A 14,628-nucleotide genomic window follows, 5' to 3' on the forward strand; every position below is an offset into this window, starting at 1 on the left:
CTTGTCGAACTGGCACTTCTCCAGCTTGGCGTACAGCCTGTGCTCCCGCAGCCTCTGCAGAACTTCCCTAACATCTCTCTCGTGAGCCTCCGGCGATTCCGAGAAGATTAGGATGTCATCCAGGAAGCAGACGCACTTCTTGTAGAGGAGACCCGCCAAGACATGATGCATGAAGGCTTGAAAGCAGTGGGAACCATTTTTTAATCCAAAAGGCATAACTCTGTATTCATAAGTGCCCAGCGGCGTAAACATGGTTGTTTTCCACTCGTCGTCTTCCCGTACGCGAATGAGATTGTACGCTCCGCGCAGATCCAACTTGGTAAAGATGCGACCCTTCCTCACCGTCGCCAGCAGGTCATCGATCTTGGGCATAGGGAAGGCTGAGGGCTTGGTCTTGAGGTTCAAGAAGCGGAAATCAACGACCAGCCTCTTTTGGGGCGTGTCCCGCTTCTTTACAAAGAACACGGGACTGCCTCCTGCCGCCTTGGACTCCCGGATGAATCCCCGCTTCAGGTTGTGATCTATGAACTCCCTGAGCTCTTGCAATTCATCCTCAGACATGGAGTACAGTTTCCCCGTCGGGAGCGTCGCCCCGGGCAGGAGGTCGATCTTGCAGTCGTAGGGTCTGTGGGGTGGCAGCTTATCCGCCTCTTTCTCGCAGAAGACCTCCAAAAACTCCTTGTATTTGTTAGGCACCGCTTGCAACATGCCCAAGTTCAGCTGTGGTCCATCCTCGTGCCCCTCATCTTCCAAGTCCGCCAGGATGCAGTGTTCTGCGCAGTAAGAGGAGCCGAAGGTCAGTTGCCGCTGGTACCAAGCTAATGCCGGGCTGTGCCTATCCAGCCAACTCATTCCCAACACTATGGGCGTGTCTGACAGGCGGGTGACGTTGAAGCTGATGACCTCACGGTGGTTTCCAATGCGCATCACCATTGGCGGCGTCTGCTGTAGCACTTGCCCTCCCAGTAGCTCCCTGCCGTCCACTGTGACGACTTTCAGAGGTACCGCCGCTGGCAGAAGGGCTATGCCATGTTGCTGGAGGAACTGCATGTCTATAAAATCTGCATTGCTCCCCGAGTCGACGGTGATGGGAATTTCCACAAGTAGCCCATTGGGGAGCTGAAGGGATGCGGTGAGCTGCACTACTGGTTTGGGTGGGAGGGGGTCGGTGGGCTGTAAGATCCCTGGGGATTGCTTCACTGACTTGTCTGGCTGGTCCCCAGAGACGCCATCTCCAGCCAGACAGTGGAGTTTTCCTGCTGCGACTCCCTCTGCTGAATTGCGTCTGTTACTGTCGCTGCGGCTGCAGTATGCTTGTGAAACCGCTGGGGACACTCTTTTGCCATATGCTGAGCACTGTCGCAGATGTAGCACTTCCTGGTTCCTCTAGGAGGCTTCATCTTGACTGCTCCCGGAGTTAGGGCTCCGACTGTGGAGTGAGCCTTAGCACCACCTATCTCCATCGGCTCCTCTCCCCCTCCCAGCGGAGGCATGGATCGAGCGCGCGCCGCCTCCTTGGGGAAGGGAGGCAGTCCTCTCACTGGCGTGCGTCCCAAATGCCCTTCCTCCCTGTCCCAAGGGCGTCCTTCCAACCGAACCCCAATGGAGAGTGCCCGTTCCACCACTTCCTTGGTGGTTTGGGGTCTTCCCCCCCTTGCGATCTCATCTTTCACAGCTCCGCTCAACCCCTCCCAGAACAGGTCTCTGACGGCAGGCGATTCTTTCTCCCAGGCTAGTACATTCACCAATCCGAAAAAACGTGAATGATATTGCCTCACAGTGGCTTTACCTTGTCTTAGTCCGTGAATCTCCCTCCTAGCGATATCCACATCAATCTCAGATAAAAAACACGCATCCATCACTTTAATGAAGGCAGCCGCATTTTGGAGGGCTGGATCCTTGTCTCTCCATAGATTGCGCAGCCACGATTTTGCCTCCCCCCGCAAATGCGAAATAATAAATCCCACTTTCTCTCCCTCATTTTTAAAGTCTTTGTCAAGCAGCTGCAATGTATAAATCACATCTGCTCTGAAGTTAGGATACTCCTGCAGGTCCCCATTGAAGTGAGATACCAGGCTCCCTCCTCTGTTTCCCAGCCCAATCCCTTCTGGTCTGGTGGCTGGTAGCCTCTGTGTACTTAGCACTTCTAACCTGGTTCGCAGATCCTGGCAGGCAGCAGCTGCTTCCTGTTCTTTCTTTCTGGAAGCCGCAATTTCTGCAGTCAACTGCGTCACTGCGTTTTGCAAACTCGCTATCCTCTCTTCGGTAGTCATTTCCCTGTTTTTCGTGAGCTCGCGAAGCACCAATCTTCACCCCTCGCTGCTTTCCCGCACTCCACGAGGTTGCAAAATTGGTGAAAATGGAGAGGGGACTTACTGTCAGGACTGCCGCTAGGTCCCAGCTCACAGAGGACCAACGCCCAGTGGATATTATATACAAAAGTCTTTATTGAAGTTTAGTTTCCATTTCCAAGCTCTGGGCGCGCAGGCCCACGTCTTAACGCTAGACCGGCTAAGTCCCCTCTGACTCACTGCTCCACCCACACCAGTTTAAGATTCTAGCCCGGCTCCACCTCTTGCGCTGCTCTTTCCTGCGTTGGGTCCTTCTGCCCTCTGGGGTTCCCTCCTTCCTGGACTCCTCTGACGCGGAGCCTCCTGAGTCTTGCCCCTCCCTCCGGCGGGCTTTAGGACCTGGCTCCCTTCCCGGGCTCCCCGCTGTGCCGCGCTCCTGTACATTTGAACTTGGCGCGCGCGCCCAGCCGGTGACTTTCCTTCTGACCGTTTCCCCGCTTCCTGATGTGGGTGTTGCCAAACCTGACTCCTCTCCTCCCTCTGGTGGTGAGGACACTGGTCCCGACTCCTGGGACTCCCCCTCCCCACTGCGCTCTGGTGGAGACGCTGGCCCTGATCTCCAGCTGCTGTTCAGAGACTCCCCGCTGGCCCCTCCCTCTTGAGGTTTCTCCCTTGGAATCTCCCTTGCTCTGGCCACCGGCGCTCCCTTCTGTGAGTCCTCCGATTCGCTAGAGAGGCTTGTGGAATAACTCTGGCCACTGTCACTGCCTGCGCCCCCCTCGTACTCCTCCTCCTCACTCTCCATTTGCTCCCCCTCCTGTGTCTCTCCTTCTGAGCCCCTGACAACGATAATCAGGCATCTGCACAACATGACCAGTCCAACAAAGTTGATGTTGAAGAATCATTGCTTTGACACAACTGATTAAAGAAGCATGAGGTTGATTCTTCCAATGTGCTTCTTGTCTGTTTCATGTATCCAGTGATGTCAGTTGCTTAAGAGAGCCCTCAATTTACGAGTTTGTTTCTATGTGATTTCAAGAGCTGTGATTGTGCAGCACAATCTTTTTTTATTGCTATCAAAAACTTCTACAGAGATACAGTACACCATCCTGTTCATCAGACCAAAGCAAGTGAAAGTTTATTGAATCACTCTACGCTGTTACAAACCAAACTATTACTGGGTCAGCTTTGTATCTGTACATTGGTTTCTGGGATGGCCTTATCCAGATACTTTGGGCGTGGGTGTCCACAGAGTTCTTGAAAATGCAGAATACTCCTCTGACTTACTTCAGAACAACGTTTCTACTACTTTACTATCACTAAAAACTTTTAAACTTTTGGTGGTCATCTGAGAATGGATTTCATTGGGGGAACGGATGCTAAAAAACTTAGCTCACAAGTAATGTGCACAATAACTCCCATTTTCTAAGCCCTGGCCTATAAAATAGATAGCATTGTAGAACAGATTAAAAGACGCAGGCTAGATAAGTATGACTGCTGGGCTCATTTCAAGGAATAATTTCCCCCCTGCTTTGAAGCCTTTTGATCGGTTAATGGCTGAAAGGAAACTGAATGCCATACAGATGGATTCAAAATGGCTCCCATTTTGATGCAAAGGCCTCGCTCGGGGGCCTTTTTGATTGATATCTATAAGCATGTTTCATACAGAATAAAAGCATGTAAAGCCTGGAACCATGACTTTAAAAAGGGCACAATTTGACTGATGTGTAAAATTGGTATCCTGGTATTTTCTCTTGCACCCATGAGAGTTTTCCACTGAGAACAATTGTTAGTCTCTGGCACGTAAACCAGCAATGTGGAAGGTGCTACAATCCAAAAGTGCAGGCTTGTGTCTTAATACCCTCTAAGGAGATTACCTCAGCATTAAGCTTGTCCTTGTGCAATTCTACTTGCACAGAAGATTATTCCTTTGAAGTGTCTGGAAGGCAAAAGGTTCTTGCTCCAGGGAAAAGAAGGTAAGCAGTATGATATTTTGACTTGGAAGTCTCAAACCCCAAGCAATATAGCTAATTTTTACTGCAGATCAAAATACAGCACTCTTTGGTTTGTTTTATTATTTTCTACCTGCCTTTTAGGGTGAGCTCTTGCTAGGTGGCTATTAATAGAAATGTAAAAAGTAAAGCAAGTTTGAAATGGTTACAATAACAGTAAATGGATTGAGGAACGACCTCTTGCTTTTCCGTATTTGTATATTCCGTATATTCCAAGATTCTTTGTGCCTACCCTTGTTTTGTCTTGGTCCTGGCGTACTTTTTTCCTTGTCCCTGAAGGGATGCATTCATTTAATGTACACCCCCCCCCCAAAAAAAAGATTTCTAGGAACTATAGTTTACTACAAAGAACTACAATTCCCAGCACCCTTAAGAAATTACAGTTCCCAGGACTGTTTGTTTGGGGAGGTTTTACAGCCAGCGCTTCATAATCTACAGTACTGGAGCCTTTACTGATCGAATCCAAGGAAGGAAGGAACAAATGAACAGAAAAAAAGGAGGAGATATATTACAAAAAACCAAAGAAGTTGGCAATATCTCAGCTGCAGCATCACAATGTCTTCTGATTAACATCCTTTCCCCACTTCTCAGCACTGTACATTTAGCACAATATCCTACCAATTTAAACAGCCACTGCTTCCCCAAAGGAATCCTGGGAACTGCAGTTTGTTAAGGATGCTGAAAGTCACAATTTTTTAATTAATTTTCTAATTTACATTTTAAAGTATTCATTTAAACAACATTAAATCAATGACTCTTCTTCTTCTTCTTCTTCTTCTTCTTCTTTTTCTCCTCCCGCGGTTCAGTTTGCATACCATAAATCACTGCACATTTTACTATTGAATATTCCATTGTTACATCCATCAAAACTTATTTATACTGTCAAATTTATCTTAATGCTACCAGCATTTTTAAATGTACACAATTTTCACCCATATATTCAACAAACATTTCCCAATCTTCTTTAAACATATGTTCTCCTTGTTCTCTTATTCTATATTTTAAATCTGCAAGCTGCACACATTCCATCGGTTTAAGTTGCCATTCTTCTTTTGTTTTCCATTCTTGGGCTAACAAAACACAGGCCGCAGTAGCGGCATACATAAATAACCTGTTTTGACACCTGGGAATTTCCGTCTGATTTATTCCCCCCCCCCACCAAAAAATAAGCACCTTTGGGTCGGGTGGACCAAAAAGAGGAACATTCCAGGATCAATTCAGAAGCTGAGATGGCTTCTGTAATTCTCTGATGTCCCACTTAAATCAGGGTTGTTGAGCAGTATGGAAGGGTGCTGGGAATTGTAGTTCTGTGAGGAGTAAACTGAAGTTCCCAGGCGTCTTTGGGGTGGAGGGAAGCCCTGTGCTTTAAATGTGTGTTGTGTACAAACGTGGGCTGGGCCAGCCCTGGTGAAATGCTTCCTGCCTCATTCTCAAGTACCTACCTGTTCCACCCCCATCTTGTCTCTTTCAGTTCCAACTCCCAGCAAAGATGTGTGACCAGACCTTTTTGGCCAATGTGTTTGGCCCATGCGACAATTGTTCCAAAGACAGAGCCCTCAGGGAGATATACCGCAAATCGGAAAAACTCAGCTACTGCTCACTATGTGTGGAAATGGTATGTGTGTAGTTGTTTCTATTTCACTGGGTTTTTAAAATGGTCTGCAACGAACCTATGCTGCATACTGATTTTTTTTTGGGGGGGGGAAATGTGTGAGTGCGGGGAGGAAGTGGTACAACATTGGGTTAAAAAAATGGAAGGGGGGAATTATATAAGATACAGTGGACGCTTGGGTTGTGAACGTGATCCGTGCGGGAGGCATGTTCACAACCCGCAGTGCAGCGTCTGCACATGTGCGGGTCATGATTCGGCGCTTATGCACAAACCGTGATTTAGTGCTTCTTCACATGCGCAAGCGCTGAAACCCAGAAGTAACCCGTTCCGGTACTTGAGCTTGCAGGGCTGCTCAGGCAGCTATCTGCAAGCCTTCAGAGCACAGTGGGAGTTCCCCCCACGCTCCAAAGGCTTGCGGATAGCAGCCTGCAGCCTGAAGCTCGGGGAGCGCAGCACCAACCCGCTGCGCTCCCCGGGCTTCAGGCAGCTATTCGCAAGCCTTCGGAGCGGAGCGTGCCCCCAGCCCTGCAAGCTCAAGTACCCCAGCCCTGCAAGCTGGATTTGGTGCAGTGCGCAACCTGAAAATACATAACCTGAAGCGTCTGTAACCTGAGGTATGACTGTAAACTGCAAATTTATCGGATAGAGCATATGTTTCCTTGGGACTCAGTCCCACTGGAAGTTTCCAAGTAGACATATGCCGTTATGAGTTAATTAATTGCTTCCTGCAACAGAATGTCCCAAAGTGCTTTACAAAAATAAAATGCAACGAGAAAGAGAGGAAAAAAAACAACCACATAAACCGAATAAAAACAAATCAGAGTATCAATTCAATAAGTATGGTTGTAAAAAAAAAATCTTGATTTTATTGTTTTATCTTTTTGTAAACTGTTTTTATTTTTTTTTAACCATCATTTATAACTTATATAAAATAAAGAAAATAGGAAATAACTATTAGACTCTCAGATCCTGAATCCCAGGATTTAAACTGGAGACATTTTTCTTCTGGCAGGCTTTACCAGCTGCAAAGGTGTGGCTTTGCCACCAGTGTCTATTTTGTATTATTTTTTTAAATGGATCATTTCTTGGTGTTTTTAACTTTTGCTATTTTTCTTGTACATCACCTTGTGTATCACTTCAAGAGGGACATTGCAGAGTTGGAAAAGTTGCAGGAAAGAGCAATCAAAACAATTAAGGGATGGAGCTACTCTATGAGGAAATGTTGAATTGAGGAAATTCTTGAATTGCCCCCCCCTATAAATCAAATCGCCCCCACATGGGGATTGTGCCCCACATTGGGAACCATGGGACCAGATGATCCCTTCCAAATCTATGATTCCATGCATAGGAGCCAGCTCCTAGTCACCAAGGGGCCTTGGGCCCCCCGGTTAAATATTTAAGGGTGCTAGGCCCCCCAAAGTTAATGGGCAGTGCCATTCAAATAGTGTGTGTTATGTACTGAAGTTCTCACCCTGGGCCAGCAGGGGGATACTGTAGATAGTTTTCACTCAGGTCCACATATGCAAATAAGGGATTGAAGGTGACATTCACTGATTGGATAGTTACAGAAAGTGGTTACTGTTGCATTGTAGTGGACCTCTATATAAGCAGGCTGGCTGAACCTTTCAGTTCAGTTCTGTTCTGGCCTGTGAATAAACAAGAGCTGTTTGAAGAATTGCTGCGTCTGCTATGTTCACCCACAACTTAACAGTGTGCATGTGCCCCATCAAATGAGCAATTATGGGGAGGGGGGCAGGTATGCCACAGCCTGCATAATTGCTCATATGATGCTCAAACCAACCAAGTTCCCACGCTGCCCGGTCCCCTCCCGCTTAACGTGCAGGGAGAAGATGCCTCCGCCCGGCCGGCCCTGCCTAGCCCGAGTGGGACAAGCGTCCGCCTTGCCTCCGGCGCGCCAATCAGCGTCGAGGAGGGCGGGGCCTCCCTCTTCCCAGCTCGCTGGGCGGATCCGGAGCTGTTGCTTCTGCTGCTCCTCCTCCTCCTCCTCCTCCTCCCGCCTCACTGTCTCTTTCCCCCTCTCCTCCTTGCAAAGATGGCAACCGAGGGGCTGAAGGAGAACGAGACCCTGGCGTCGCTGAAGACCGAGGCCGAGAGCCTCAAGGGCAAGCTGGAGGAGGAGAGGGCCAAGCTGCACGACGTGGAGCGTGAGTCGGGGGCCGGGAAGGGGGTGGCGGGAGGGGGCGCTGGGCTGCATTGGAGAGGCTGTCCTCCATCCGAAGCAGAGATGGCAGGAGAGGGAGAGACGCAAGAAGATGCTGCGCATCATAGGAGCAATTATGGGGGGTGGGGGGGCCCAAGGATCCTGGGGGGTGGGGTGGGGTGCTGGGCTTGTTCGATGGGAGATCGGGGGTGGGGATCCGGGGATCCTGCCTCCCCCTCCCTCCGCATCCATCTCCTGCCCCTCCCCGTGTTGTGGTTTTTCCGAGCGTGGCAGCAAGGAAATCGCCCTTTGCATCATCATCCAGCAGCATTGCTAGCTAGCTAGCTGCTGCCTTTGCATCTGAAAGCCTGAAAATAAAGTGGGGCGGGGGCTATAAATAAAAGCTATTTATTTATCGAGGCAGGAGGAATGGAATATCCCCTGTCGTCGCTGGATGCCTGATCCTCAGAAGCAGATATGTGCTTATTCGTGGGGGGTGGGGGTGCTTGGTGAGATGTAAACATGCCAGGGAATGCAAGAGGCGGATGTGCACGCAAGGCTGAGCTTGATGCTCGATTCCTGTAATAATGGTAGCCAGATCCAGGCCGGGGGAGAGTATTTAAGGCGACCCACTGAAAAACAGGGGCAGGGGCAAGCCGCAGGGCACCTGCCTTTTATTTAACCGTTGCATTAAAAAAAGAAGGAAGAAAATCCACTCAGTTTCCCCCTCTGCTGTCTTAAAAGCCCTGCTTGATTAAATCCATCTGCTGCTGTCTGCAAACATTGCAAACAGGATGGTAGATTGACTTCCTGACAAAGGAGAGGATTCCCCAGCCTTGCTTGTTTCCAGAGCTCTTTAGAGCAGCCCTTTGCCAACCCGTTAGCTGTGGTGCCTGGGGCTGATGGGATCTACATGCCAAAACATCTGGAGGGCGGAAGGTTGGCAAAGGCTGCTTTAGAGGGCTGGAAGATGGAGGGGGAGTTGCTATTTGGGAAGGCAGGGAAACTTTTAAATTTGCTGAGAGAAATAACAGCCTTCAGAGCTGTGCTTTGGGAACCTGCGGCCCTCCAGATGTTGCTAAATCACAACTCCCATAATCCATGGCTCTGTGGGGGGCATGCTGGCTGGGGCTGATGGGAGTTGTAGTCCAGCATCTGTAGGGTCACAGGATCACCATCCCTGCCATCTGTTTTTTAGATTTGCGTGGGGATGCCAGCACAACACTCACAGGTGTGCTTACACCTGCAAGAGCCTGCTGGGTCCCATTCCCTTCACCCCACCTGCTGAAATTAGGCTTGAAAGCAGCTTCTCCCTTACCCAGCGGTAATCCATCTGCCCCCAGATCCTACCAACACCACAATTCATTTAATAATAAATCTTGTATTGTAGACGATATAATACTTTTTTCAAACCTAATTGCATGTTGTCCTATGCTGAACGTAACCAAAAGACTTTATAATCTCAACAACAAAAAAGAGACAGTGCACGTTCCTTTGTATTTCTTGAAAATCTTTAATCTATATATATTTTTAAAGACCCCATTGCTACTGGCTCTGTGTCCCTCTCATGCCCCTCTCATGTTGCTGCTAGACTTGAAAAAGCTTTCTATTGGAGCCAATGAAAGACTTTTTTCAAGTCTGACTGATTGTTATGGGGTGAGGTGGGGTTTGATCTTCCTAGAAATTGCAGCTGGAGGAAAAAGGCTATTTCCGTCTCCCCCCTCTCTTTTCTACTCTTCTGTAAGATTAGCCCCTGCCTGCTGCACATGCCCAAAGAGGCTTGCAGGGTGGGGACACCCAAATTACATTTTTAAGTGTCATTGGTGGGGAGGGGGCCAAGAGGGAGGCTGCATGTTTGTGTGCATGGGATCCAGAACAGTTCCCCCCTGTTTGCAAATGGGCAGCCAAAGTTGGGGTGTACATGGTGACCAACTCATTCCTGCTTTCAGACTTTCTTGGGGCATCTGTTCAGCCTTTGTGGAAGCAGGACGCTGTTCTTACGTCCTTAAAGTGTCAATATAAATATTCAATCCTATTGAGTCAAATGGGCTTTACTCCCAAGTAAGATGCAGGTGGCACTGTGGGTTAAACCACTGAGCCTAGGGCTTGCCGATTAGAAGGTCGGCAGTTCGAATCCCCGCAACGGGGTGAGCTCCCGTTGCTCGGTCCCTGCTCCTGCCAACCTAGCAATTCAAAAGCATGTCAAAGTGCAAGTAGATAAATAGGTACCGCTCCAGTGGGAAGGTAAACGGCGTTTCCATGCGCTGCTCTGGTTCACCAGAAGCAGCTTAGTCATGCTGGCCACAAGACCCGGAAGCTGTCTGCGGACAAACGCTGGCTCCCTTGGCCAGTAAAGTGAGATGAGTGCTGCAGCCCCAGAGTCGTCTGCGACTGGACCTAACAGGTGTCCTTTTACCTTTACCTTTAAGTGTGTATAGGGCTACAGCCGCAAGTATTTTATTACTATGTTGTTGTTGTTCAGATGAAATGAAGGCTTCCCCCCTTTTTAATTACTGTTTTTTATTTTGACAAAGTAATAATTGTACATAAATAAGAATAAAAATGTGCACCCCACCCCCGAGACCATTCCATTGTAACTATCCAACCTTCCAGAATCTCAGCACCTCTTACGATGGTTTGACCCCTTTCCATTTTAACAGTACAAATTCTACAAACACCCTCCATATCTCCTCAAAATAATTCCCCATCTTACCATAATGTTAATTTATCATTAATAGCTATCTCCCACACCTCTTTATACCATTCTTCCACTTTATATTCTGCTTGCCCTTCCACTTCCTAGGTATCATAATTTGTGCGTCTGTCAATAAATTTGTGAGCATGTGAGCTTTAAACATACTTTCCTGTTAACCATTATTTCTTTATTTAATCAATTTGGAGGTTGCTTAATATACCAAAAAAAAAACCCCAAAACAAACAACCCCTCTAAAATGGTTTACTAAGCAAACAACAACAACTCATTAAAATCAAGGCTAGAATCCAATAAAGCAAAAGAACTGTCAATAAAAACAATCAATCAAAATGCTAAGGAATGTGTCATGATGCGTCAGAGGGAAGGCAACAAGGCTAGATCAGGAGATGCAGGACCATGGAGAGCGACATAATCTTAGGGATTATTCCCATTTATCTATTGCCCTGACCTTTCCAGACACAAGTCTGAGTGTTTTGGGGTTTAATGCCCCCAAAGCTTTCCCTGCAAAAACCCAGCTCTTTAGCGCTCAATTGGAGCAAAAGTCCATTCGGATTGCAGTTTGCTCCAATTGGGCTTTAAAGAGCAGGTTTTCGAGGGAAAAGCTCTGCAGCAAAAAGAAAAAGGCTCAGTGTCCAAGCTTTAAAGTGTGGACCTTGCCTGGAAAGGTAAGTGTGGATAAGCCTTTGGGCACCTGAGCTCAGACTCCCGTTTCCAGGCTCTGCTCTCTTGTGGATAACTAGAGCCTTAAAGCTTCACTGTCTGACTTGAAGCATAGCCAGTAGACAGGGATGATGGGAGTTGTAGTCCCATAACATCTAGGAAGCCACAAGCTCCCCTCTCTGTTCTACCAGAAAATCTGCTTGCAAGAAAAATAGTTGCCTGGGTTTCTCATAAACGTCAGAGATTTAGAACATATCTGTACTGGTTAACAATTTGCTACCAGGCGAGGTTCAAAGTATGACTAATAACAACTTGGGACCAGTTTGTCTATCCCCACATGTGCCCACTCGACTGCTTCAAACGACAGAATTGGCACTGCTGCAGGTGCCCGTTCCATTGTTGCAAGAGCCCCATTGTATAATGAGGCAGCACCTACACTTTGGAACTCCTTGCCTATTGAGATCAAGCAGGTGCCTTCACTGTACTCTTTTAAAGGTAAAGGGACCCCTGACCATTAGGTCCAGTCGTGACCGACTCTGGGGTTGCAGTGCTCATCTCGCTTTACTGGCCGAGGGAACCGGCGTTCAGCTTCCGGGTCATGTGGCCAGCATGACTAAGCCACTTCTGGTGAACCAGAGCAGCGTACAGAAACGCCATTTACCTTCCCGCTGGAGTGGTACCTATTTATCTACTTGCACTTTGATGTGCTTTCGAACTGCTAGGTTGGCAGGAGCTGGGACTGAGCAACGAGAGCTCACCCCATCACAGGGATTTGAACCGCCAACCTTCTGATCGGCAAGCCCTAGGCTCTGTGGTTTAACCCATAGCGCCACCCGCATCCCTTGTACTCTTTTAGGCTCCTGCTAATAACATTCTTCTTCAGGCAAGCCTACCCTGATGCTAAGAAAGTCGAGGTAGTTTGTTTTAGTATTTAAACTTTTGCTTGTTTTTAAGTATGGTTGTAAAAATAAATAAATCACAATTTTATTGTTTTATCTTTTTGTAAACTGTTTTGATTTTTTAAAACCATCATTTATGAATTTAGTGAAATAAAGGAAATAGGAAATAACTATTAGACCCTCAGATCCTGAATCCTAGGATTTAAATTGATGACATTTTTCTTCTGGTAGGTCTTACCAGTTGCAAAGGTGTGTCTTTGCCACCAGTGTCTATTTTGTATCGTTCAATTTTTTAAAATGGATCACTTCTTTGTGTTTTTAACTGCTTTTTTTCTTGTACATCACCTTGAGATGATTGTGTAGAAGTATGTTAATAACAAAACAGGTATAGGAGGCACTAGATATGGGAACCACTAAATGCTACTTGAGAATCACTGAATATGGGCTTCTAATAGGTTCTAAGGCTTTATAGTTAGAAAATGGTCCAACGGTGGTCTTTGGCTGTGGCTTTTGCTATGCGGGGATGTTCGTCTCAGTTTTTGCAGTCTTTCCTTCTTTCGGGGAGATGCAACTGAGTGCTTTCCTTTTAGGATGATGACTGAAAGGATAATAAATCAATGAGTAACTTTAAAAAGAGGGAGGAAAGGGTTGTTTGAGCTGCAGCCAAATAAGTCATATATAAAGCATTGCCTATCATTAGTGAGTCCAGGAGTCCTGTCCAAAAATAAAATAAAATGACAGCCCTGCCAGTTCAGGAAATAACAGTTGGTGCCCAAACAGTATTTGGGACCATTGTGTTCCACCAGTAGAAAGCAGAGGCCTGCCTTGAACTTTAGGCATGCACACTTTGCTAAAGTTGTAAGCCAGAGGTTTGTGCTGCAACTTTAAATTCTGTAGTAAAAGGGGGAGATGAAGCAGCCACAGCTGCCTCCTCCATGGAAGCCCCTCTTCCCCAAGTCTTTTTACCTGCCCCATCACACTCCAGATCCAATGGAGAACAAGTGGGTCACAGTTTCAGTCAGTCAGTCAGTCAGTTTTATTGCACATAGCCAAAGGCTGCAGCAATGTACACAGAATCATTCAACAAATAAAAGAAAATATACTGGATTGATACTTGATATATTATCAAGACATTACCTACTCTAAACAGAGCTATAAAAGTACCTTAATATACAAATTAAGACATTAAACAATACAATTTATAAGCTAAAATTATCACATGGCCACTAATATATTAAAAGAAAATGTTAATTGATACAGTGTGCAATTATATTCAGAGTTTGGTGATAAAGATTGAATATAGCTTGATGTAAGGTAAAGGTAAAGGGACCCCTGACCATTAGGTCCTGTTGTGGCTGACTTTGGGGTTGTGGCACTCATCTCGCTTTATTGGCCGAGGGAGCCGGCATATAGCTTCCGGGTCATGTGGCCAGCATGACTAAGCCGCTTCTGGTGAACCAGAGCAGCGCACGGAAATGCCGTTTACCTTCCTGACAGAGTGGTACCTATTTATCTATTTGCACTTTGACTTGCTTTCGAACTGCTAGGTTGGCAGGAATAGCTTGATGTAAATAGGGTCAAATAAATTCATCTCCTTTACAGTTGGTGGCTACCTTGGCTATATAATTTGCTCTAATTTTCCTAGCGGCAGTTGCAAAGAGTGCTACACACCAGGTCACATACTTATCTGTGTCTGCGAGGAGATATAAAATCAGGTCAGAGGGGTTCTGGCCAGGGAACCTTGTCATTATAGGTGCTAAAAATCTTTCTCTTGCCTCATTATTTAAGGGGCAGCGCAAGATACACAGTTGTTTCATTGCCCACCATGCAAATCTCTGATCGGCAAGCTCAGTGGTTTAACCCACAGCGCCACCCGTGTCCCCACCCCTTTATTAGTGTGCCATAAAATCATTTCTATTTCATTCTCTGCAACAATTCCACACCCCTGAGGCCCCTTGACCACAACAGTTGAGGCTTTAGGCCTGTTGACAACCTTTCCCTTAACATGGGAGCATCATCTTGGATCTTTGCATGCATTGCCAAAGCACACAGTGACTCTCTGTCTTGAATTCCCTGCAGTTCATCAGGTGGCAGAGCGTGTGGAGGCCTTGGGTCAGTTTGTGATGAAGACAAGAAGGACGCTGAAAGGCCATGGCAATAAAGTCCTCTGCATGGACTGGTGCAAAGATAAAAGAAGAATTGTCAGCTCTTCCCAGGTAAAGAGAGATGATGTCATTGTCTTGAGGGTTTGTTACTATGCTGAGGAACAATCTAACTGGA

The 14,628-nt window shown here is 47.0% G+C and overlaps 1 protein-coding gene across 1 annotated transcript in view; it reads left to right on the forward strand.

Annotated features, from left to right (window-relative positions):
- Positions 1-7,874: 7,874 nt before the first annotated feature.
- The window catches only part of GNB5 (G protein subunit beta 5), a 33,838-nt gene continuing 27,084 nt past the window's right edge, over positions 7,875-14,628 (forward strand). The window contains exons 1-2 of the mRNA XM_083712846.1: positions 7,875-8,080; positions 14,428-14,564. Of these exons, the coding sequence (XP_083568972.1) occupies positions 7,969-8,080; positions 14,428-14,564 (249 nt within the window). The 5' untranslated portion in view covers positions 7,875-7,968. The remainder of the gene's footprint in view (positions 8,081-14,427; positions 14,565-14,628) is intronic.

This window comes from Podarcis gaigeae (genome assembly GCF_964106915.1).
Source record: "Podarcis gaigeae genome assembly, chromosome: 14".
Taxonomy (NCBI): Eukaryota; Metazoa; Chordata; class Lepidosauria; order Squamata; family Lacertidae; genus Podarcis; species Podarcis gaigeae.